At 50.5% G+C, this 25,058-nt stretch overlaps 1 protein-coding gene across 2 annotated transcripts in view; it reads right to left on the bottom strand.

Annotated features, from left to right (window-relative positions):
• MECP2 (methyl-CpG binding protein 2) overlaps positions 1-25,058 on the bottom strand; it is a 59,038-nt gene that overhangs the window by 11,171 nt on the left and 22,809 nt on the right. For both annotated transcript variants that reach the window (XM_074323943.2, XM_074323944.2), the window contains one exon: positions 108-458. In XM_074323943.2, coding sequence (XP_074180044.1) covers positions 108-458 — 351 coding nt within the window. The remainder of the gene's footprint in view (positions 1-107; positions 459-25,058) is intronic.

The following is a 25,058-nucleotide window of genomic DNA, read 5'->3' on the forward strand; positions in this document are numbered from 1 at the left end:
AAGAGCTGCTACTCCAAGGGATCCCCATTAGTTTTCAGCATCTGTCCCCGACCTCCTGCCCACCTGGCCCTCCCAGCTCTGTAGAGACAGGAGTTGCCCTTACTTACTTGATCAAATACACATCATACTTCCCAGCGGAGCGGCCAGATTTCCTTTGCTTAAGCTTTCGGGTCCAACCTTCAGGCAGAGTGGGGTCATCATACATGGGTCCCCGGTCACGAATAATGGAGCGCCGCTGTTTGGGGGAGGCAGAAGCTTCCGGGACGGCTGGGGCTGAGCCTGACCCTTCCGAGGTCTCTGCTTTGCCTGCCTCTGCTGGCTCAGCAGAGTGGTGGGCTGGCGGCTGCAGGGGCTCATGCTTGCCCTCTTTGTCTTCTTTCTTATCCTTCTTCACCTTTTTAAACTTCAGGGGTTTGTCCTTGAGGCCCTGGAGATCCTGGTCTTCTGACTTTTCTTCCCTGAAGTGTTAAACAGGCATGTAAGTATCACAGAGGACACACCGGTTTGCAGAAAAAGTGCGCATGGGCAGGCTCAGGGCAGCGCAGCACAGCACAGGCAAGGGCTCTGGGAGCTGGGGCTACCCCGCTGGTGCTCACCAGGCCTTGATGGTCTTCCCTTCACAGATTTCTTTAGGGCTCTGGGCTGCTGATGTTGGTGACTGACTGCACTCTACCTGCACTGTGGCCCCCCGAGTCCCACTCGCAGCGTGTAGGAGAGTGAGCGGCTTACACAGGTGCCATTTTTCTGAGTAGAAACACCGTGTGGCTTCTGAGCATGCGCCTTGGAAAAGGCCACTGTCCGAGCTGCACCAGACGGCCTCTGGGCTTCATGGCTGACAGGAGGCGGCCCCGGCCTGCTGGACAGGGAGCTGCACACCCAACATGGGGGTGGGGCTCCAAGGCCTGGCTTGGAGGTTACTACAGCTTTTGTATTTGGGGTTTTCTCAAATGTGTGCTGGACAAACAGCTGCCGTGGGGCACAGTACAACCTACTGATGGGAACAGAGGCCCGCACTACCCGCTTGGGAGGTGGCACACAGCTTAGCGCTGTGGAAAGAGCACACAGGTTTGGAGCCAGCTGACCTGAGCTGAAATCCTAACTGACATTTGCCAACACAGACCTGAGCAAGTGCCCTCATATCCCATGCCTCAGTTTCCTCACCTCAGGAACAGGTCCCAACACCCCAGAGCAAGAAAAAGTCACAAAAGTGCTATACAAATCCTGGCTAATTGGGGCCATCAGAAACCGCTGTCCAGGGTTCCGGCATGAGAAGTGACCCCAGGCCAGGTGAGCCCTTGCCACTAGGCACTCCCTTATGACAGACACAAGGCCTTGTGGGTGGGATGGCAGAGAGAGGAGAAAGGCACTGAGCAGCGTCCACGCCGTTCTGGGGGGGGGGTGCCTCCCCACCTCTCATGCCGACAGAGCAGCCCCTTCCCTACCCCAGTTCCGTCTGGTAGGGTCCCTTCCTTGTGTGTTTCAGAAATGCTCACCGTGAGGCCCTGGACACTGGGGTCACAGTCCGGCCACGCTACTCTCGTGGCTGGACTAAGAGGGCACGAATACCGCCAGGGCCAGGGGAGGCTGAGAAAGAAGTGTGGGCTCAGGATCAGCCGTCTGCTAGCCCCTCAGCTCGTAGTCTATTCTGGAAAAGGGCACGGCTATTCCTGTCCTCCGTGCCTCAGCCCCAGAGCTGTCCTGGCCCACACAGCTCCTGCCTGCACTGGCCACGCACTGCCCCGCAGCTGCTCTACCCCAAGCGGCTTACACTGCGCTGTGGGGAAGTCAGCGAAGGCGGGTTAGCACACAACTCACTTGGCGCCACAAGCACACGGCTTTCCTGAACAGCCAAGGTCAGGCGTGGGGAGACAGGTGGTGGGGCAAGGGTGTGTCCAGGCCCTCCTCGGGTTCACTTGAGTTCCTCCCTACCCTGGCTCTTCAGCAATTTCGGGCCCGAGAATGGCTGGCTGCCAGGGTCACCCAGATTCAGCCCTCGGCCCACAGGGGGCGTTTTTCTGCTGTAAAGTGGGGCTCCCTAACCTGTTTTAGCACAGAGCCTACTTTTCAATTCTCCCAGTCTTAGCTTCTCAGCAGGAAATGAGGAAGAACCATGGGAGGCTGGGCGTGGCCCATGATCCCAGAGGGAGAAGGGGCGCTCGGCCACAGCTGAGTGGCAGACTGGAATCACCACTTCCGCACAGTGTACTGGGGCACTGCCGAAGGCCAGGGCTGCTCCCTGGAACCCCGACAGTCCCAGAGTCAGAGAAAAACACTGCGCCAATGGAAAAGGTCTGGCTTCTTCAGAACTCTCATTTGTATTCCCCAAATACTTTCAGCACCACGAGGTCAAGTACAAGCCACATGCCCCAGGAATGCCTGTTAGATACAATCAAGGGTGTTGATGCAATCTAGGGCAATCCCTTCTAGAAATCTGCCCTTAAGAGACACCTCCAGAAAGGCAAAACAACAGAGAATGATGTTGTTTTCGGCGGCACTGTTTTGACAAGCCCCAGACTGCAGACAGCTCAGCCAGCCACCGCCAGCGACCCGCTGACTAGACGACAACACTATGGGGCACCATGGCGAGCGCCCCAGACCACTGGGGAGTGATCCCCAGATCTACCGTCCAGGTGAAAAACATCTATTGCAGGCTGCTTGCTGTGTGAGAAAGAAGGGGACTTTAGGAAACACAGCAGAAACTAATGGAATGGGCGAGCCCTCTCTGGGTACGCCAGGGCATCATTTCACCTCCTGAATCAGGTAAAAAGCTTACATAACCAAAATGAAAATGAAAACAAAGGTAACAAAACCTCCTTGCATGACTGCAACCAGAAATAAATGAATTTAACGCTACCAAACTGATACCATACCACCAAGAAGAGATTTATTTCTAATACTTTTGACAACACTGCTCTGTACAGCCTTGGTGGGACATATTCTAAGGCCAACGATGGCATCCCAGGGGCAGGGAACATGCCTAGTGTCCACGGAAGGGAACCAGGCTGGCCCCTCAGACAAGAGGGTGGTTCTCGTTCTGGGGTGGCCTACGGGGGCGAAAAGGCAGGGGAGCGCTTAGAGGGTAATGAGGAGCGTCAAAAGGACATAGGTGCTGCCTGAATGGGCTCCTTGCATCGGCAATGCTGTGTGTGACTAGCTGAGTTTCCAAAAAACGAGCTGATTGGAACCCAATGAAGAAAACATGCACGTGGTAGTAGTGGGGGAGGAACAAAAGAAAGACTTACAGGAAGCGAGGGGGCAAGCCCCGTGGCTGTGTGGAGGAAGAAGTTTCCAGACAGTAGAGCGGCCTCAACAGGGCTTTGTTGGGTTTTCTTCCAAGTGTGATGGGAAGCTATTAGGGAGCTTTGAGCAGGGAACAGGGACGAGGGCTCTTATCTTCAAAGGATCATTCTAAATAGACTGCAGGAGCCCAGGAGGAAAGCAGGGAGGACCTGTGAGAAGCCTCTTGCAATGGTCTTGGCGTGGCCCAGGGTGGAGACAGCGGAGAATTGGGGACATGACCAGGAGGTGGGGCAACAGAGCTGGCTGACAGACTGGTGTGGGGGTGAGGGGTGGGGACAAGTGAAGGACCTGGGCCAAGGCCTAGGAGGATTGTGGTGCCACTGACTACAGACGGGTGAGCCTGGGCCAGGAGCAGGTTGGGGTTCCAGCCACACTCATGGTTAGGAGTTCAAGGACAGGAGAACATAGTTCTGTTCCCACTGGCTACAAAGGTGGGAGACCTAGCTGTGCCCAAACTCTGACTTGGGAGCAAAGGAACTGTTTGGTGGTTGTTGTTAAGTTTTTTACGTATAAAATATACCTAACAAAATTTATCTTTCTAGCCATTCTAGCCAAGTATACAGTAAATGAACTTTTAATAGCACAGAAGATGGGGAATAAAAGGGCCTTTGACTCTATCTGTAATAGTCTAGTTTCTTTAAATTGAAATTACCTGAAACAACTATGACAACATGTTGGTTTTCAATTCTGTGCATTGAGGGATACACAAGTGTTTGTTGCTTAAAAACAAGTAACAAATGCCCACCAAGTCTGGAAGCTGTTCTGCTGGACGTAGAGGTAAAAACGATGCAAAACAGGTGGTCCGAATGAGTTTACCCCTGGCCCCGGGGCCTGCTCAGTCCCAGGGTGACCCCGAAGGAGGGAGGCCAGGATGGGGTGCCAGGTGACTCCCTAAGCCCACCAGGAGGTCATGGGTTTGCTGAAGCACTCGTTTTTTTCAAAGAAACAGCCGTCTTCATCCCCTCTAAGCATAGCGTATTTGCACGTGTGCGCGCACACGAGCACACACAATCATGAGTGTGAGAGCTGCGCACCTAGATCACAAGTTCGTACATGTTAGAGTTGGGGGTACCCTCACAAATCCACCTCTTCAACTCTACAGTGTCACAGCTGAAAAGAAAAGTACCACCAGACAGGGGAACTTTTCTGAGGTGACGGTTGAGTCAATGTGTGTTTAAGGACGATGCCCTTGACTTGAGCTAAGGACAAAGACGCGGGGCGGAGGGAGCATCATTCTTTGGTCACCTAGAGCTCCCGGTTTAGTGAGGGGGGAGGACGGACAGAGAGGTAACGAAGAAATAGTGACACCCTCTCCTATTCCAGGCAGAGGGGCAGCCCAGAGATGGGGATTCCCTGAAGAAGAAGGCCCGAGGAGGAGTCCCACAGGCTGCCAGGAGGGTTCAGAGTGGGCGAGACCAGATGGGCAGACGGGCCCCAGCCTGTCCCCACGGTGACACCTCTCCCGGGAGGGAGACCACAGGCTCTGGGCCAGCCCCCTCTCCCAGCTTCATTTGGGTTAAGATGGCCCTTCTGAGATGCCTTTCTTGCTCCTGCCTCCCATGAGCAGGAGCACCCCATGCCCCCCACAGTGTACTCTGAACACACCACCACGATGGCCAACCCCCCACCCAGCCGGTGTGTGTCGTTTTTGTTGTCGTCTCCCTGCTCATCACACAGCACCAGACCCAGGAACAGCCCTCAGCAACCGTGTGCCACAGGACAAGCCAAGGCCGACGCTGTGCTACCTCTGCTGCTTCTGACGGCAGTGTCCCTGCGGCCATTCACTTCAAGGAGCAGGGCTGGCTGAGCACCCAGGCCCAGCAGGCTCAAGTGACTAAATGATGCGTCTGCATGCTTCCGGTGGCCCGCTGAGCACTGGTGGGTGGGGGTTGGCAGGCGAGGCTGGGGCCTTGGTGTAACCCTCACCCAGGAGCAGCGACACCTACAGTGACGGGCAGGGAGGGGTTCTGAGGGCAGCAGTTTGGGGGATGGTGACACTGGGAAGAAGAGTTCCAGGCTTGCACAGCCTGGCTTCCAGAAATGCGGAGGTCAGGTCCACAGATACCCCTCCTGCTGAAACTACTAAAAACACTGGACTGAACACCTTCTAGAAGATGCTATAGAAGATAGTATTTAAAAAGTCTTACCTGCACCCACAAGCTGGCAAGAAATTAAGGAATACGCAGGCTAGAGAGTAAGGGAAGGAAGGTAAAGGGTCTTGTTCTGTGAAGAAACCTGACAGGCACCCCCTTCACAAGTGAATACACTGAGCACGACTGACTGTGGCCGACCTGCAGCGGTGCCGGGGTGGGGGGAGGAGGAGTGTCAGCACCCCCACACACAGGAGGGTCACTGAGCCCAATGAGGTGACACCTGAATAGAAAGAAAGGGAAACTCTCCGTCAGTGCTGGCAAACAAGGCGCCACCAAGGGCTGAGGCACTTGGAGAGACTGCTGCAGGATGTGGTGCGGCTGCCGTCGCTGTGAGACAAGTTGTGTCCTACAGTCCTACCCGCTCAACATGTGGCCAAGGAGGGACCCGCCAGGGAGGTCTGGGGATAGGATTCCCCAACAGAACCCCAGGAAACCTTCAAGGTCAGAACAACAGGACCTGTGAGCCCACTAGAGCCATACAAGGAAAGGCCAGTGACAGGCTGGAAGCAGGGGAGGGGCAGCGAAGGGCTGCGGCACGCCCGTGACCCCGCACTGTTGGAACACCCAGAAAGAGATACACAGATGTGGCTGGTATCTCACTTTTCTCAGCAACTTCCCCGGCAGCACCCTGGGCCCCCACCCTGGCTTCTGACAACAGGGATCCAAAGCCACCAGGAAGCAGTTGACAAGCAGCGGGGACTAGATGTCTATCACATAAACAACTCTGGGGACTGGCTAAAAAGTAAGTAACACGCCTGGTGACAAGACAAATATCAACAAATTGGTCCCTTTACTCATCGAGTAAAAGACACAACAGGAAGACTGAATACTGTCCTTCCTGTAACGATCCCAATGGAACTCCCTTCGGAACCTGACATTTCCCTACAACAGCATCTGCGAACAGCCAGAGAACATATGGGGGTGCGGGGCCATGACTTACTTCTCGTGGCCACCGCATCACACAGCAGACTTGACTCCACATGGATTAGAGAGTTAGGTTCAAATGGCAGCTTAAAACTCCCCACAGAAATGTTCTCTCCCAATCCCCAATAAAATAAGAAAACAAAACAAAGGTAGGGAGGAGGAGTGCCAAGAGAAGAATTCATCACACAGAGGAAAAGAACATAAAATTGAAGGCAGTACGTTTAGAAACACTGCTGGCTAGAAAGGATTCTAGAGGACAAAGCAGCAGCAAGACTGAGCTCCTGCCCCTGCCTCATCCCCAGAAGCCATGCTGGGGAGCCAAGCACACCCTGAGCTCTCTCAGCCAATAAGCTGGAGAGAAGCAACTGGGTGGGAGTCCGTAACTTTTTCCTTTTAGGCTCAGAAGTTTCTACTGGGAGGTGGGGGAGAAACAGGTAAAGTGCCAGGGAGCCAGGCTGGCTCTGCAGGAGGTGGATGCTCTTGGGTACACATGGACTCAGGGAACATTCTGGAGCCTGAGGTGCCCCCTTCCCGATCCCTACAGGAATGGCATACATGTCCCTCAAGCAGCTGGAGTGAGCCTTGGCATGAGACATTTCCCACAATTCTTAGGACGGAGAGAATCTCGATACTGCGAAAGACTCCCCCCCCCACCCCGCCACAGCTCCCCCGGTGTGCAACTTCTCTCTGCCCCTCTGACCACAAGGTAACGAGCTCCCCATAGCCCAGAGGGGAACACAGTGTAAGTGGGTGCGAGAGACTGGGGAGAGAGGACCAAGAACCCCCTGAGGTAGCAGAGCAAACAGAATGACTGCACAGAGCCATCCGCACCGGAGCCAACACGACAAGGAATAACATGGTAACTATGCAAACACATTATGGCCAAAAGAAGAGAGAGAGAGACGGGGGGGGGGGGGGACATGGCTCAGGAAAGTCAAAGTCGCTCTCCACGAAGAGAACACACCGCAAGGAAGAGAAGGACCTTCCCCACAATGTTATAAGAACATGTTCTCAGTAAGAATTCAAAGATGAGATGATAAAAACACAGTAAGGGGAAAGGGCAAATTCCCAGCCTAAGAGAAACAAACTGCAGACCAAACCACATCATTATGGAACTCATAAATACATTTAAAAAGAGCCGAAAACAGAATATGCATAGCTGAAAATCAAATTAAACAAACAGTGAATGCAGATGAGAAAGACAAAAGCTAAAGCAATTAGAACAAAGCTAAAAGCATTGGAAGAGAGACAAAGACAATCCAACAGAACGATAATTCGTGTCCCCGTGGTAGAGAACCCAAAAAATGGAACAGACGATGCCATCAAAGATACGCTATAAGAGAACTGACCGGAAACGAAGATGCGCTGCACATGCAGCCGCACAGAACATGTTGTGTTCCCAGGAAAATGTGATAAAGAACACTCAACGCTGAGACAAACTCTGGTTGACTTCAAGGAGACAGAGAGAATTCTTCAGGTATCCCAAGGGAAAAAGCAAACAACTTCCTGGGGGGAACATCAGAAACCAGGTACACGTAGCATCTACGAAATTCCGAGACAGCTCAGCGCAGTGGTCAGGAGCGCAGGCTCTGGAGCCAGCAAGCAGTGAGCTCAAATCCCGGCACAGCCATTTACGGGGGGCGAGGGGTAGGGGCGGTGTGTGTGTACGCACAGAGCAGAGAGGCCAGAAAGTGAGGGCAGGGGCCTCATGCCTGGGGAGGCCTCTGTGAGGTGAGTCTGAACACAGATCTGAAGGAAATGAGTGGAGAAGGTGCAGCTCATGGAAAGAGGGGCCTGGGCATAAGGAGCAGCAAGAGCCACGGCCCTGACCCCAGGAACAATCTGGCATGTTCCAGAAAAAGCAAGAGCGACAGGCTGGAGCCAAGTGAGCAAGGCAGAGAAAATGAGCTCCACATGAGGCAGACAGGGCTACATAATTGGCGGTCCCAGTGCAACATGAAAATGCAGGGCCTCTTTTCAAAACTGGGGAATTCTGATGGCCACATTAGAGCATTAAACCAAGCGTGGGGTTTTGAAGCCCTGGACATGATGCAGGTTGCATGCCCAAGAAGCCAGCCCTCCCCCGGGTGCTGCCCTGGAAACGGCGGGCCCTGGTGAGAAGGCTCTCAGTCAGAGGAACAGGCAGCTGGAGGCTGTCTGCTGACGGCATCTCCTGCTGGGAACCTGCGGGTGACCACCGTGCAACTAAAACTATTGCAGAGTGTAGGTAGGTGATGTGACGGCTGGTCTAGGTGTGGTCAGTGGAGGGCAAGTGTGTGCAGCGGGGCAGGCGGAGCACAGATCAACGGTTCTGATTTCCATGTTTTACGTTTCTGCTGTTGAGGCATTTTGCCTTCTAGTGGTCTGCAGAGCACTTGGCTATACGAACCTCGAGTCCGGAGGAGAGGTCTGGGCTAGAGACAGACATCGGGGAGTCCCCAGCGCGGGTGAGTGAGCTGTGACGAGGAGGAAGCGTCAGAACAGGAAACAGAGGAAGAGGAGCGAGGTGGCAGAAGGACGATCAGGTGTATCTGTCCAGAGAACTGGTGGCAGGCAGCGGAGCCCAACTCTAGCTGATTTCCACAGAGAAGGACTTGATTCAAAGTCTACTGCAAGCTGCAAGGTGGTGATGTTTGCACGGTATGAATGTACTTAACATCACGGAACGGTACACTTAAACATGGTTCAAGTGGTAAATTTGATGTTATGTTTATTTTACCATAAGAACAAAAACTAGGGGGAAAAAGGGCTCACGGGGTGGCCGGAGAATCCCTAGAGGGCTGGAGGAACAAGTTTTGAGTCTAGTAGGCCAGGAACAATATTCCAAATGGTGGTGGTCGGCACTGCCTCTGCCACCCTGCAGGGAGCAGCACTGACCACCGGCCACTTCCACCCAGGAGCTTGTCCTTCCTGCAGCCCTGACACTGAGCCAGCAGGTGGGTGTGACGCGCAGAGCCTGGGGCACATGCCCATACCCTCTTGCAGTGCTGAGGTCATTTTTTTGGTAAAGGACCAGATAGTTTTGTGCTTCGCAGGCCACACGGCCGGTCACAAGCACTCAAGCTGCCGGTGTAGCGGGAGACAATGCATAAAGAAAGGCATGGGGCTGGGTTGCAATAAAATTTTATTTACAAAAACAGGTGGTAGACCAGATTCGGCCGTTGCCAATGGCTGCCCCTGCTGAGAGGGGATCTAAGAAAAGAAGCATCTGGAATTTTCAGCAACTACAGTCAGAGGTCACTTGGCTTCCCATCAAACTCATAAGGTGGGGTGAAGAGTTCCCCCGAACACAGAAGGGGTCTCAGAAGTGAGGTGAAGTGGCCGAAGAAAATAAAACCGACGAAGCCAGTGATGCTGCACAAGGCGAGGGTGGGGTCCCCAAAGAGACACAAGGTTTCCAGGAGGGAAAAACCATGTCAAAAGGGAGACTTGTCAATGGCCACGGCAACGTGGACAGCCACTGGGGGCTGAAAAGACTGCTCTGCAGAACGTGGGGAAGAAAGCTTCTGTGGAGTAGACTGAGCAAAAAGCGGGAGGCGAGGAAGGGAAGGCGAGCAGCCAAGTCTTGAAGAGTTTGGCCAAAGGGGGAACAGAGAATGGGGCAGTGGCAGGAGTGGAGGACGGAACGCTCAGTGAAGATGGGAAATTCTACAGCATGTTTGTACGTCAATGGGCCTGATTCGTGAGGGGGAAACTGACGAGAGTCCGGGGAACGGGAACCCTGGAGCCAGCACAGGTGTCACAGCTCCATGGGGGGAGCAGTTTCCAGTGATGACAAAGTCCGGGCTGGGACCGTGGTGGGGGGGGGGGGCTGAGGTCACTGGAGCAGAGGTGGTCAGGGAGATGGGGAGCCAGGTGCTAGGAGGACCGTTTATGTTTACACGTAAATCACCTTGAGATGGAAGGGGCTGCGTCAGAGAGACGGAGAATGCGGGCCTGGCACTGACTCCTCAGCGGAGGGGGCTGACTGGCAGTGAGCAAGCCCATGACAGGGAGGTGCAGACTTAGAAAGCGGGATGGCACGAGCATCTCTGCATGCTTTTCATGAGCGCGCGGAAGACGGCGCTTCCTCCTGCCTGGGGCACACAGGTCATGACAGTCACCAGGCTGCTCTCTCCGTGAGGTGGGAGGAGAGAAGAGCGAGCTAACCTGGGTGGGACCTGCGGGCTTAGGAAGGGCTCCCTGCAGGAAGAGATACCTGAGGAGTCTTCTAGAATAAGTAGGAGGAAACGCAGCTGGGGAAGCATGGACCGAGGACAGGAGGAGGAGAGCAGTCTTGTATGCTGAGGGGCTCATGGATGAGAAACGGGGCGGAAACGGAAGAGGCCAGAAAGAGGCCGGGGTCACGTTACGGGCCTTCACAGCATTTGAAGATGGAGTGCCACTCTTGGGTTTAAAGCAGGGGAGTGAGATTCAACTCCAGGGACCGAATGGAAGACAGAAATGTGGAGTCAGCAAGGTGTCGGAGGAGTCCGAGAGAGAGATGAGGGCTTGAACCAGGCCAGCGGTGGAAGGGATAGAGACAGAGGTTGGAGACATAAAGGAACACGCGGCAGGGCTGGCTGGCTTCTGGGATGAGGGAAGCGGAGGGCAGGGCAGGAGACTCTTGGGTTGGGTTCCCAACTTGCATGACTGTTGCTGCAATCCACTGTGACAGAGACAGAGGGCATGGCCGGCAATGGGTAGGGCCGAGAATGGGAGGGAGAAAAAAGGGCTAAAACCTTCCAATGCCTTGCATGTAAAATGTGACTGAAGTGCACATACAGCCCGTGAGCCTTTCTCTGACATCAAGCAAAACAAGGTTTATTTCCAGCCTACTTCTTTTCAGTGCTCTCTGGCGCCACCTACTGGGATGTTAGCTGAAACCCAAAGACTCATCTGGGGACTGAAGGACAGGTGGGCGATGGGAGGCTTCTGACACAGCAGCCACCCGGGCAGGGGGGATGAAACAGTGCCCGGGTGGAGAAGGACCCACCTGGCTAACTTCAGATGTCTGACGACACTTCTAAGGTCCATGGGACCACCTTCTGAAGATCGGAGGTCCTGGAGCTAACAGAGACATCCATTCGTTAACATGAGGTTGGTGCAAAAGTAACTGTGGTTTGAAAGGTTAAAAACAATTGCAAAACCTGCAATTACTTTTGCACCAACCTAATAATATGTCGTCCAATTTAAGATCATTTTCAGCGGATGTGCTTCAACCTGGCCTCTCTGTACTCCCAGGATCAACTATCAACCTGAGTCACACTCAGGGAGCCACCGGGTAGACGTCCATGAAACTGATCTGGTGGGAAATTCTGGGGCACCTGAGCCTAGCTCAGCTTTTGGGTTTAGAATTTAATGTGCCACCTCTATGTTTAGGTGGACTTATTTTATAAATTTAGGAATGCAAAAAAAAAAATGTAGTGAAAAGTCTTCGCTCTGCGGGCAAAACAAGGAGCTACACCCCTTGCTGCTAACTGCCTTCCTCCCACAGTCGACACGCCCACAAATGTCATTCGCTGAACAAGAAGTGTAACAAGTGCCAAGCAGCGGTGACAAGGGCAGGCTGTGGAGGGTGAGCAGACAGTCACTGCTCTTAGTGGCTTCAGCTGAGCAGGGGCACAGACAGCAAAAGGTAACTGCGCCATCAGCTGGGAGACAAGCCCACAGGGGCCTCAGGCAGGACACAGAGCACAGTGCAGGGGAGGGGACAACGAGATGTGGGCCAAAGAATAGGACCTGCTTTAACTCCCCTTTTTTGCCAGTGAAGAGCTGCAAGAAGGAAACGGATGTTTTCACACGCCATGGAAAGTCCACAAAGATAAATGCCTGAGTCTGGGAAGCTCTCGCCTGTGAAGTGGGGGTCAGGAGGACTGCGCCTCTTGCGCTGGTGTGGATTCCATGAGTGGGTCCCGATCAGGCAGGCAGAGAGCAGCACGTCTAGAACCACTGCGTGGGGAAGGACAGAGAGGAGAATCCAGGGGCTGACCAACGGGGAGAGGGAGAGCGGGAATATAAACTACTCTTAGGGAAAGCCTGGCACAGAGAAGAGACGGGCCATCCAGATGCAAGCGGTAGGGAGTCGGTAGAAGGCCAACAGAGAAGATACCTTAAATTTGCAAAGGAATAAAGGCAGCTTTAAAAGGATGTTTACTGCTTTTCATAACATGGATGTCTTAGTCTGCTTGAGCTGCCATAACAAAATATCACAGATGGGTGGATTAAACACGAAGTTCATTTCTCACATTTCTAGAGGCAGGAAGTCCAAGATCAAGGTGTGGCAGAGTCAGTATTTGCTGAGGACCCTCTTCCTGGCCTGCAGACAGCCACCTTCTCACTGTGTGCTCATATGGCAGGACAGGGAGAGAGCGAGCTCTGTGGTGTCTCTTCTCAGAAGGACACTGATTCCATCACGAGGTCCCCACCCTTCTGAGCTTATCTAACTCTAATTACCTCTCAAAGGCCCTGTCTCCAAATCTCATCCCACTGGGGGTTAGGGCACCAACACGTGAATTCTGAGGGGACACAAACACGTTAGTCCATAACAATGGGGATGCTTGTGGTCTATTGTCAAATGGAAAATGAAAAAGCAGGGTATGACACTACATAGATTGCGTGATACCAATTACAACTCAATCCAAAAGACGGTAGCACCACAATTTGAATTTATTTAATGCCAAGAAACTATATGCTTAAAAATGGTTAAGATGGTCAGTTTTGTGTATCTTACCACAATTTAAAAAAATAAATCTAAGAGAAGGGAAGAATGGAAAAAAACACACCCAGATGTAGAGAAACTGAAACACACAAAATAAAATGCTATAAACAAATCTAAATGCATCAGTAATTAAATAGATGTTAATGGATGAAACAGACAGAATGGATTTTTTTTAAAAATCCAGTTATTTGCCATTGTCAAGAGCTACGCCTAACCCACAAAGACACAAAAGGGAGAAAAGTGACAGGTGGCAGTGGCCAGGAACACACGTGCCATAGGGCTATTACTGTCAGACAAAGCACAATTCCAGGCAAAAGCACTGTTAATTAAAAAGAGGGTCACTTCATAATGCCCCAAAGTTCAATTCACCAGAAAGGTAAAACCGCTTCTGAAACTCAAAACCTGGCCTCAAGAGACATAATAAAGCCTAAATTAACAAAACCCATGGAGAAACTGACGTGTCCGTCCACCAGCATGAGAGGAGCCTCTGACAAATGTTTCCCAGCAGTGGGTGAATCAAGCAGACAAACAGGACAGTAAGAAGAGAGGATACGTTCATAACCCAGTGGGCAAGACTGAGGCGACAAGCTTATGCAGGCTCCTGCATCCCTGCTAGGTGGCTACACGCTTTAGTCGGGCAGGTCCACACTTGTCAACAAGCTGCGAGGGCTGCTGTCACACGTCCTACATTCTCAGACCACAGGGCAGTTCAGCTACAACTTGAGTTTTTAAGAGTAACTAGGAAAAAAACCAAAGTCATGTGCTTAGAAATTTCTTTTTAATTTTTTTTTTTTTAAAAGAGGGTGCAGCTCAAAGTGGCCTATGCGGGGATTGAACCAGCAACCTCAGTGTTAGTTGCAATGGGCTCTAACCAGCTGAGCTAACCGGCCACCCTAGAAATTTAAAAAATACATTTCTAAATAATTTGTGGTTCAAAAACAGAAACATAAAGGAAATTTACAAAACCCTTCAAGTTGCCTTAAAGTGGCAATACTACACATTAAAAACTTGCTGGATACAGCTGAAATAGTTTGAGGGTCAGCTTTAAATGTTAGTATTTGCAAAGAACGTTGGAAATCAATGAGCTAATTTTACAATTTAAGAAGTGAGAAAAAGAAAACCAGAGAACGTTCCCCAAGAAAGTAGAAGATATGATAAAGATAAAAGCAGAACTTAATGAACTGGAAAGCGGACAGAGTACTACAGGACAATAATACCCACAAGTCTGCTCTTTGAAAGACTAATAAAACCCAAAAAATCTACCAAGACAAGGAAAAAAGAGAGAAGGTACAAGAAAACAATTCTAGAATGAAAAAGGAGACATAAATGCAGACAATCGCAGAGGCTTATAAAAAGATATGCACAACTTCATGCTAGTGAATTTAGTAAAATAGACAAATGGACAAAAATATACCTGAGCCACACTGACTCGAACAGGTGCCGAAAAAATAAAAATAGGTTTCCGTGCGCGTGCACGTGCACACACACACACACACACCCTCAGAGAAAACACACAGGACCTTGGAAGCAGCTGCTGCTTTTAGAGGGGCCCGGGTGGTAGCAGGGACAATCACAGACCAAGCATCACTCTAGAGTTTGCACTTCCTGGGCTGTGACCTGTGTGGGTGGGTCACCCCCCCCAACAGTGGACCCAAATGTGCCTGTAGACAAGGAAAGGCCTCCCCTGGCTGCGCGTGCAGGCCGGCCTAGGAGGCAGGGAGCAAGCTGTGCAGCAGCAGCGGCACCTGACATTAACGGGCACTAGGTCTTTTCTTTCTTTTTGTCCTTTTTTGTTTGTTTGTTTTTTGTTTTTTGTGTGTGTTTTTTTTAATTTATTGGGGTGACAATTGTTAGTTAAATTACATAGATTTCAGGTGTACAATTCTGTATTACATCATCTATAAATCCCATTGTGTTCACCACCCAGTCAGTTCTCCTTCCATCACCATATATTTGATTTTTTTGTCCTTTTAATCTTTACGAATTTGGTGGGTGAAAATGGCCTCTTCTTTGTTTTCACTTGTCTCTGATTATCACTGAGGCAGGACTCTTTTCCTGTCTTCGTTAGCCACCTGTATCTCCTCTTTTCCGAATTTCCTGTTCATAGTCTTTGTTCATTAGTGGCGACTAGTGGCAAGTCAGCAGTAAGGAGTGTTGCGTACAAATCTAGACTATGAAGAACATTGAAAAATCTGCGCAAGTGCACTCATAATAAATGACTGCTGAATAGCCTAAGATAATTGTGCCCACTGCTCGCTCAGAGGTATTAGGCCGAGGACGACTTGTTGGATGGTGACCTGCAGCTGAACTATTTCCCCCAATGCAAACACTTCAGACTCACCCAAATCCCATGGGATTACACCCCAGCACGCATGCTCACATGCACTCATTCACCGAACAGCCTGTCTGCCAAGCACCATGCTCCGATGGAGGCCAGGGTCTGCCGGAGAGCCTCGCTCACCGCGGGGACCAGCGGTGCTTCCCCCTTTGCAGAGGGCCCTTTGGGCTGCTATCAGGACTCCTAAGTTACTAGCCCATTCCCCAAATGACATATAGTCAATCCAGGACGTTTCCCCAATACGTGCACAATCATTGCTTTATATACCGTCTCACGGAATACTCAGCAACTCAGCAAAGCACCAAAGCAGTCTTTTACTGACAACAACGAGGCTCAAGGAGGGGAAAGTGACTTGACAACTAGGAGGAGAAAAGGCTGGGATTTAATCCTAAGGCAACCGTGGCTCAAAACACCTATGCCCTCCTATCTCGCGATAACTGTGAAAGCGTGTGTTTTCCTTGCCCAGACCCCATGCATTCCATCAAGGTCCGGGGTGGCAAGCAACAGAAAGCCACTCTAGCTTACTTCCATTACAAAGTTCTTTGGCACATCTGGAAACGGAGAGAAGACCAGAGAACAAAGCCCAGAAAAGTGGTTGAATAACTGAAAGCGATGAATACCAGTTGGGAAACCCACCCCAGGCACCACCATCACCTCCTCACTGGACATTAGCCACTGCCGCTTGCTTCCTGATATATGAGCCCCCACCATGACTTCTCTCTCACTGTCCCTCAAGCGTCAGAGACCCTGAAGGCAAAACAGCTTTGGCCAAGCCTCGGTTTCATCACCATTCCCTTGTTTCCAGGGAGCAAGGGAAGGGAATATCCGTCCCCTGGGGCAGGCACTGCCTGCTGCCTCCGACACTCAGGTTCTCTGTCTGCCTTCCTAACAGGAAGGAAGGATGTGCCAGCCGCCGCCGCCCCCCGCCCCCCCCCCCCCGCAGAGCTGAGATAACGCTCTGGCCAATGAGATGGCGGCAAACTGTGCTGCCTGTTCCTTTCTTCTTCAGGCCTGCCCTTGCCCTGTGAGTGGGCAGAGCACACCTCCCCGCCCACCGGCTGTGCATTTGTTCACACTCGCTCTGGCTTCCAGTGACGGGACCGAGGAGGGTACAACTATAAGAGGCTTCTGTGTCTCTGCTCGCTCACAGTTCTTGGGCTCCTGACATCTACCTATGAAGAGACTGTTCCTAGCAGCTGCTTTTCCCTCCTGGGTCCTGGAACCACAGGCTTAAGAACAGATCTCAATCCCATCCTGCAGCTGACCCAGACCCATTAGTGAGAAATAAATGACTGCTGTTGTAGCCACGGTTTGTTCCTCAATAAAAAATGATAAACGCTGAGATGGAAATGGAAATTATTGAATGGGCCCGGGAGGTAAGCTGGCAAATGCCCTTTTGCCCCTTCCCCACACTCTTTTTCTTCCTACTTGGAGGAGGATGCAATGGCTGGAGCTGCAACTGCCATGTTGTGACCACAGGCAACCTTGAGGCTCTAAGTTCCCCGCGCAGGATGATGGAGGAAAAGGATCAAGGGGCTGTGAACCCTAGATCCTTATGGAGCCCCTGCCATGGCCATGGACAGCCCGCTTGCAGTCTTCACGGCACATGAGAAGCCTCCAACTCTGTCTTTCGGTTTTCTTAAGTAGAAGCTAGGGTCCACCTGCCTCCTACCTAAGACCCACACAACAGGAGATTCTTTGAACACGAAAACGGTATTAAGATACTTAGAAGCAAAAAAAAAAATGTTCACAAACATGTGAGGTTTACTTGCCACACAGCCTTTTCACTAAGTTATCACAATCACTATACCTCGAGCTATTGAAAATGACAAAATAAATCCTGAGATTCTTTGTTCCTATTTCTGTTGGCTACAAATGCAGCCTCTGAGTTGTTTATAAGTGAAATCAAGAGACAAAAGTAAATGCAGCTAATTCAGAATGTACTGAGGACAACACACATGCCTTCATGTGATAAGCCCCCAGCATTATTTATTGAAAAAAAACTTGCCTCATTGCAAAACTATGGGGAAAAAAACTTAATTAATGACACAACACACCACCTTCTACGACCCCAGATTCCTTTCCTTTCCTTCCTAGTATTGGTGTCATAACCTGACCAGAACAAAACAAAACATTGTTCGAATTGCTGAGACTCAGAAAGTTCAGGCAGCCAGAGCCTTCTGCTCTCCCCAACTACAGCTGCCGAGCAGGGAAAAGCACGGCCCCTGCCTACCGAGCGGGCCTGGCCACAGGTCCAGGTAGCGGGGACGCACACCTGTATGCACGCACGTGCCTAGAGGGGGGACCCCACCAGCTACTCATGCCGGGCGCTGTGCTACGCATGGGAAGGCCCCGAGGGGTCACAGGGGCTCTCTGCTCCAGCTCATAACCCACTAGGGAAAGAGCAACCTGGGAGAAAAGCATTGTCCTTTCTGGCTACAGAGGCTGCACCTGCTGTCTGTAGGGGTCACTAAGAGCCCAGGGGGGTAGTGGTCAGGTCCCTCAAGCCTGGGAGCTGGAGAAGGCAGTGTCAGCCCCTTCTCAGGAAGCAGTTCCTGAGGTTTTGTCCAGTCAGGTGGAAAACCACAAAGGCCATTCTCATGGGTACTTTAAGCAGCACATCTGTTGGCAAAACACAAATGTTGTTACACAAATACCAAGCCACAGATTGCAAAGGCACCTGACAGCCTTTAAAATTCATTTCTCCTGTTTTGCAAAGCTGCATTGGGAAATCATGCTGTTAAATTATACACTCATAAAGGATGTATGTTTAAAAAGTGGGGCAACTGTGTAGGTGCTATTTAGACTCTCATCGATTTCGTCCATGTTTTTGGATAACTGCAAATCCTCAAAAAGTTTTCAAATAACTGCAAATCCCCCAAAAGTAACTCACACTCTAACTCCACATATCTGCCCCTTCTGTGTACCTTCTGACTCCAGGCTGCAGGTCCGATTAACTCATAAACAATATTGTTCCTTTTGTCCACGTAGAAGCTAATGGGTCAAAAGAAGAACAGGCTACAGTCTATTCTGCCTCTTAGCATAAGACAAAACCTTAGGGCAAGGTCCCACTTAAAAGTCCATCCATCCATCCATCCATCCATCCATCCATCCATCCATCCATCCATCCAATAAGTATTCCAGCTGTAGGCACTGGACATACAGCAGGGAAGAGGTGGGGGAAAGAATATGTTCTCCTGTGGCTTACAGTCCAGTGAAAGGGACAGGAAGAAGGAGAGGGAGGGCGGGCAGGAACACAAATAAAACCAGTGAGTAAATCAGCATATAGCAGATGATGACAAGTCCTAGACCAGGCAGGGGAAATGGCAGGGTAGAGGCAGGCATCAATCTTCAGGGAGGGTTACAATGGGAAGGTGACACTCGAGCAGACTTGAAGGAGACCAAAAAGGGAGCCCTACACATGACACCTGGGGAAAGGATTCCCCAACAGAAGGAAGGACAGGGCCAAGGCCCCGAGGCAGGGGTGTATCGGAAGGAGGGTCGGGGAAGGCCAGAGTAGATAAATGACAGGAGAGATGACCACCCTGGGCCTTGTCCGCCACTGGAAGGACTGTGGCTTTGACTGAGTGAGAGGGGAGCCCACTGGAGGGCCCTGAACGGAAGAGCAGAAGCTCCAGCCCAAACGTGGCAGGACGGAACAGAGACACGGCGGCAAGGGCAGAGGCAGGCTGCGAGGCTGGGCACGGGACCAGGGTGGGACGAGTGGAGATGGAAAGAACGCACCAAGGAGAGTGAACAGGGTTTGTGGGTGAATGGACGTGGTGTGAGAGAAAGCATTTTGGGGTGACTGGCAGCAGGTTTCTGGCCTGAGGAGTAGGAAGATGGAATTGCTGTTTCTGGGAAGGGAAGCACGGGGAAAGAGAAGGTGTGGGGGGTCGGGAGCTCAGGTCTGAGCAGGTCCACCTGGAGAGCCCGTCAGAAGCTGAGCAGAGACGTCCAGTCGGCACTGGGAACACGTGTCTGGAGTTCAGGGGACAAATGTGGTATTCAGTGGCTGGCACATGGAACAGAAAGCGACGCGGCCGGACAAAATCACGTCGGGGTGAAGCGTGGAGAGGAGAAGTCTGAGGCCGAGGCCCTCCAACGCTGTGGTGCAGAAGAGCAGAAGACCCACGCTCCGTTCCAGGTGCCTGCACGACCTGCGAATGCGGTGGACAACCCTGCCTTGTAGAGTTCTGCCCCAGCAGGGACGACAGACAGTTCAGATAAACACGATCAATCACCTAGTCTGTTAGAAAGGGACCAAAGCTGTGGTTTGGGAAAAAACAGGGCGGTCCGGGTAGGCCCCACTGATGCTGACAGGTTGGGGAAGAGAAGTGACAACTGGGCCCCGGGTTTAACAAGACAAAGGTCATCATTCATGTCAGCAAAGGATCAACCGGAGAGGAGAGGGCCTAAGAGCCTATGGAGACGCAGAGTGGAGTCTTGCAGGTGAAGGGAAGGGGGGTGGGGCCAAGGGCAGCTTTGTCAAGGTGGCAGTGGCAGCGGCAGGCTTCTTGGGGGATGAGAGGGACCCCGCTTTGCTTTGCGGGAGAAATCTCTGATCAGGAGAGGGCTGGAGAGACAGAGCGGGAAGCGCAGAGCGGGGGTAGGTGCTGGCGAGCAGAGTGGGGTCTATGGATGTTCCCTTCCTTCCGACGGCTGCCCTGCTCTCTGGGAACGAGCACATGAGAGACCAGCAGCTGCAAGACGGTGTGACAGCTGAGGAGGAGGGTGGGAGAAGCAAGGAGAGACCGAGGCACTAGTATGTCGACAGGGCAGTGCCACGTTCTCCTGAAGTGAGTGATAACTTGAAACGGGCGCAGCCGGTGGGCCACAGGCAGCGGTGTGGCAGAGCAGGGATGGGGCAGACGGGTGACTGAATTTCACCAGGGTTGGGGCTTCATCGATTATGACAAAGCAAGAAAGCGGCGTGGCTTTGGAGGTGGTATGCCAGTGAGTACTCATGACTGCCTGGGAAGGAGATGAGTGAAGTTACGAGGGCAGCAAGGGTCAGACTAGAGATGGAACCATCCATGGCAAAGGATTACTGAAGTTGGGTACAGAGGCTGTGAGCTGAACATACAGGAGGAACTCTTTTTGTGCAGATGACCGAATGATTAGGGCTCAATTTTCTGGCACCAGCACAGCCATTGTAAAAGTTGTCTGACTTTAAGAATTAAAGGGATGTGGCTATCCTTCACAGCACGTGCAAGTTTAGAAAGTTGTCTTGAAGAGCACACTGTAAGTACTTTAACTTTTTAAAATGTTTCATTTCCATGTCTAGTCATAGAACCAGGAACACAAGTATGAGAACGGACTTAAGGGAACACTCGATTTTATTAAGAACCACACGAAGTTTCCAGCGAATAACGAGGGTTGTCCTATTGCAGCTGCCAAACTGTGGCACCCAGCCAAAGGTGATGTGGGTGCTATGTGAAGACTACTTAGGACAAGAGAAGCGTCTCATTACGTCTCCTGTGAACTCCATCTACGATGGTCATGCTACACAGAACAGGGCTGAATTGCCACTTATAGAGCCTGGATTTCACTGGAAACAACTGTTCTGTGGGGATCCGGACCTTCCCTGGGCCCTTCTACCCTGGATATGGGCATGCTTCTACAGTGGGTTCAATGGTGGCCCCCAAAAGGTGTATATATGTCTTAACCCTCAGACACATTAAATGCAACCTTATTTGGAAAAGGGGTCTTTGTAGAAGTAATGAAGTGGTCTCAAGATGAGACCATCCGAGATTTAAGGTGAGAAAACACACACAAGAGAAGGCCAAGTGAAGATGGAAGCCGAGATTGGAGTGATTCGACAAGCCAAGGAATGTCTAGGATTGCCAGGCAGCTGGCAGCTGCTAAAAGAGGCAAGGAAGGAGCGTGTGCTAGAGCCTCCGCAGTGAGTGGGCCCTGTGGGACCCTGATTTTGGCCCTTTGGCCTCGAGTGCTGTGCAATAATACCGTGTTTCCCCGAAAATAAGCCCTAGCTGGACCATCAGCTCTAATGCAGCTTTTGGAGCAGAAATTAATATAAGACTAGGTCTTATAGTATATTATATTGTATAAGACATGGTCTTATAGTAAAAGAAAACCGGGTCTTACATTAATTTTTGCTCCAAAAGCCGCATTAGAGCTGATGGTCGGCTAGGGCTTCTTTTCGGGGAAACACGGTAAGCTGCTGTTGAGGTAAGCCACCCAGTCTGGGGGCCTTTGTTGCAGCTGTCCCATAAACTCCCCAGCTCCTACTTGAGCTCTAACCCTCACTAGACTCCTAAGCTTTCACGAAGGATCCCTGCGCCTTGTACCCTCATGCCTGCCTCAGCGGGTCTCTGGGCAAGGACTCGGTTCCTCCACAGGCTCCATCTCCCCCTCCTCACGCAAACACACTCACAGCCACCCACCTGAGAAAGACCCTCGGTAACCTCACATCACCCTTGACCCCACCCCCATTTCTCTCGTCCTCAGCCCGGCCACACTTCTCTGAAAGGGCTGTCTACCCCCAGACTCCACTCCTTCACATGCCACTCACCCACTCCGATCTGGCTTCTGTCCCCATCACCTCTGATAAAGTTCCCTGCATCACAGCTACAAATTCTTCACTAGATGACCCACTGCATATATGCATTTACTACCTAGTCCTTCAAACCTCAAAGAAACAAAGTACAGATGTATAAAGAGGAAGAAACCTCCGACAGAGATGATGGCAGGCAGGCACTTCCGAACAGATGAGATGTTTCACAAATTTCTAGATGTTGGAAATAGGAGGAACATGTTGACTAATGGAACAGAGCAGAATGTACTACAAGGGAGCTACAAAGGAAACGAAAGCCTACGTGCCTGTTAGCACCGCAAAGAGGCTCTCAGAGCAGATCACGGGCAAGCAGCGCCCCCAAGACTCTCATGTCCATATGAGTCACCACTGCCAGAGTCAGATTCTGACCCAGAAGGTTCGGGGCAGGGCACTTCCAGTGAGCTCCCAGACGAGGCTGCTGGTACTGGGGCTGGTCAGCGGAGCCCACTTGGAATAGTCAGGTGCCACTTCCTCTGACGGGCAAGAAACCTTCCTTTCCTCCCAAGGCTCCTGGTGCACCTGGCAGCACCCCAGGGGAAGCCCATCTCTCTCTGGCCTCTGAGGGTCCATGGCGTGAGGGCTGACCCATCTGCGACCTCCCTGCTCCCCACAGAACTCCCACTCCAAACCTCCCTTCAGGTGAGAGACCCCACAGGAAACGGGCAACTCCACTGGAGCAGGGCCAGCTACCCCAGCCTCTTGTTCCCAAACCAAACGGCTCTGCAGGCTCAGGGGAAGAGACCCAGCAACATGGAAGGGAGACCAATTCTGTCCCTAGATGAAACAGATAACATTCTTGGAGAAATTCTAGAAGATAATACAGCCATAAAACCAGAACAAAATGTCCACAAGAAATAAACAGACGATAAAAGAGTTCTGAGATGAAAAACGGGTTAGCTACAAATCCAAAGCAAAAGTGTGGCACTGTTTACAATATGAAAAGACTGAAAAGGACCCACATGTTCATCCACAGGGAGCTGCCTGACTAAAGCACGGCCCTTCTCTGCGAGAGTCTGCGCAGCAGGAACACGGAGACTGAGGAAGGGAGAACTCCACGCTGCCATAATCAGCAGGGTAGCTATGCTGATAGGGAGTGATCTTCAGGACAAAGTGAGAAGAAACTGAAAACAAGATGCAAAACACTATATCCAGCATGCTAACTTTCTCTTTAAGAAAAAAGGAGAAATAAAAATATATACATTTATTGGCGGAAACACCGGAGGGATGAGCAAGAAACCAGTAACAACAGTCACTTATAAGAGGTTCGGGAAACAGGATGGAGGGGAGAGAGGCGGAAATGTGACTTCTGAGTATACCCTTCTCTGCAGGCTTGGCTTTAAAAACAAAACAAACAGACAAAAACAACTCAAGTCTATTATATTCAACAGATATCAAACTGCATTTCAATAAATATAATCAGAATATAACAAAAGGGAATTACAAAAACCATGTGTGTTGTTTGCCTGTACATAAAATGTGTATATAGGCTATTAATACAAAGAATCACTATTATAATCGTAACATTTTGTTATTCCACACTCATAGCTAAACAAAGATCACTGAAGTAGCAATTCCCTGTATTAAATTAGGCTTGACTTTTCAACCATTAAATACTGTATGTATCCCAAAAATAGAGAGGAAAAAAAGCAAACCACAAAACTGAAAACAAATAAACCTAACTGTATATCAAATCAATAACATAACCACACAGAAGAGAATTACTCCAAGTGGCTTTTCCCTAACATATAGAAAAACGGACCTCTATAGAGAACACCCACATACCCATCACCTAGATAGTCTACCATTGTTGACATCACTCATCCATCCATCAAGCCATCTTATTTTTGATGCATTTCAAAGTTCACACACCAGTATACTTCATCCCCCAAACACTTCAGCATGCGTATCATTAAAGAGAGTTGAATTTTTTTTTAACTTTTATTTATTTAAGTGTGCTTTTCCAGGACCCATCAGCTCCAAGTCCAGCAGTTGTTTCAATCTAGTTGTGGAGGGCGCAGCTCACAGTGGCCCCTGTGGGGATCGAACTAGCAACCTTGTTAAGAGCACCGCGCTCTAACCAACTGAGCTCACCGGCTGTCCCTGAAATTTCTTTTAGGTAAAATTTACATCCAGTGAAATGACAGCTCTTAAGTGTATTATCTGATGAGTTCTATCAACTGTACACACCTGCATAAGCTAAATCCCTATCAGGATAGAAGACATCACCGGGGCCACAGAAAACTCCCTGGCGCCACTTCCCAATCAGCCCCTGCCCCCATCCCCAGTAAGATTTGGTGGTATCAGTTTTGGCCATTCCACTGGGGGTGCAGTGGTATTTCATTGTGATTTTAATCTGCATATCTTTGATGACTAATGTTGAGCACTTTCTCATGGGTATACTGGTCATTATTTAGTCTTCCTTTCTGAAGTAACTACGCATTAAAATCTTGTCACCTTGTAAAAATAGGTTGCCTTTTTATTGAATTGTAGTTCTTTACATATTCCAAGTCCTTTGTCAGATATATGACTTTATTTTCTCTCTGACTTGCCTCAACTATCTTCTCATTTGTCTTTTCATTTTCTTAATGGTATCTTTTGAAGAGTATTTTTAAATTTAATGACCAATTTACCCATTTTCCCTTTAACAGTTATTGCTTTCTGTAGCCTAAGAATCATTTAACTTCAAGTTGTAAAGATATTCTCCTATGTTCTCTTCTAGAAGCTTTATATTTTAGCTTTTAAAACACTGAGGTCTATAATCCACCTTGAAACAATTTTTATGTATGGTGCAAAGTAGTGTTATGTGTTAAAATGTGTGCTCCTCAAAAAAAGATATGTTGAAGTCCTAATCCCCAGTCCCTAAGAATGTGACCTTATTTGGAAATAAGGTCCTTGCAGATGTAATTACTTAAGATGAGGTTATTCTGTAGGAGGGTGGGCCCCTATTCCAATGACTGGTGTCCTTATAGGACTGCTACGTGAAGACACAAACCGAAAGGATGCCACATGATGAGACGGGCAGATACTGGAGTGATGCAGCTGCAAGGCAAGCAACACCAAAGACTG

This window comes from Rhinolophus sinicus, chromosome 18 (genome assembly GCF_057876585.1).
Source record: "Rhinolophus sinicus isolate RSI-liver-muscle chromosome 18, RSI-T2T, whole genome shotgun sequence".
Taxonomy (NCBI): Eukaryota; Metazoa; Chordata; class Mammalia; order Chiroptera; family Rhinolophidae; genus Rhinolophus; species Rhinolophus sinicus.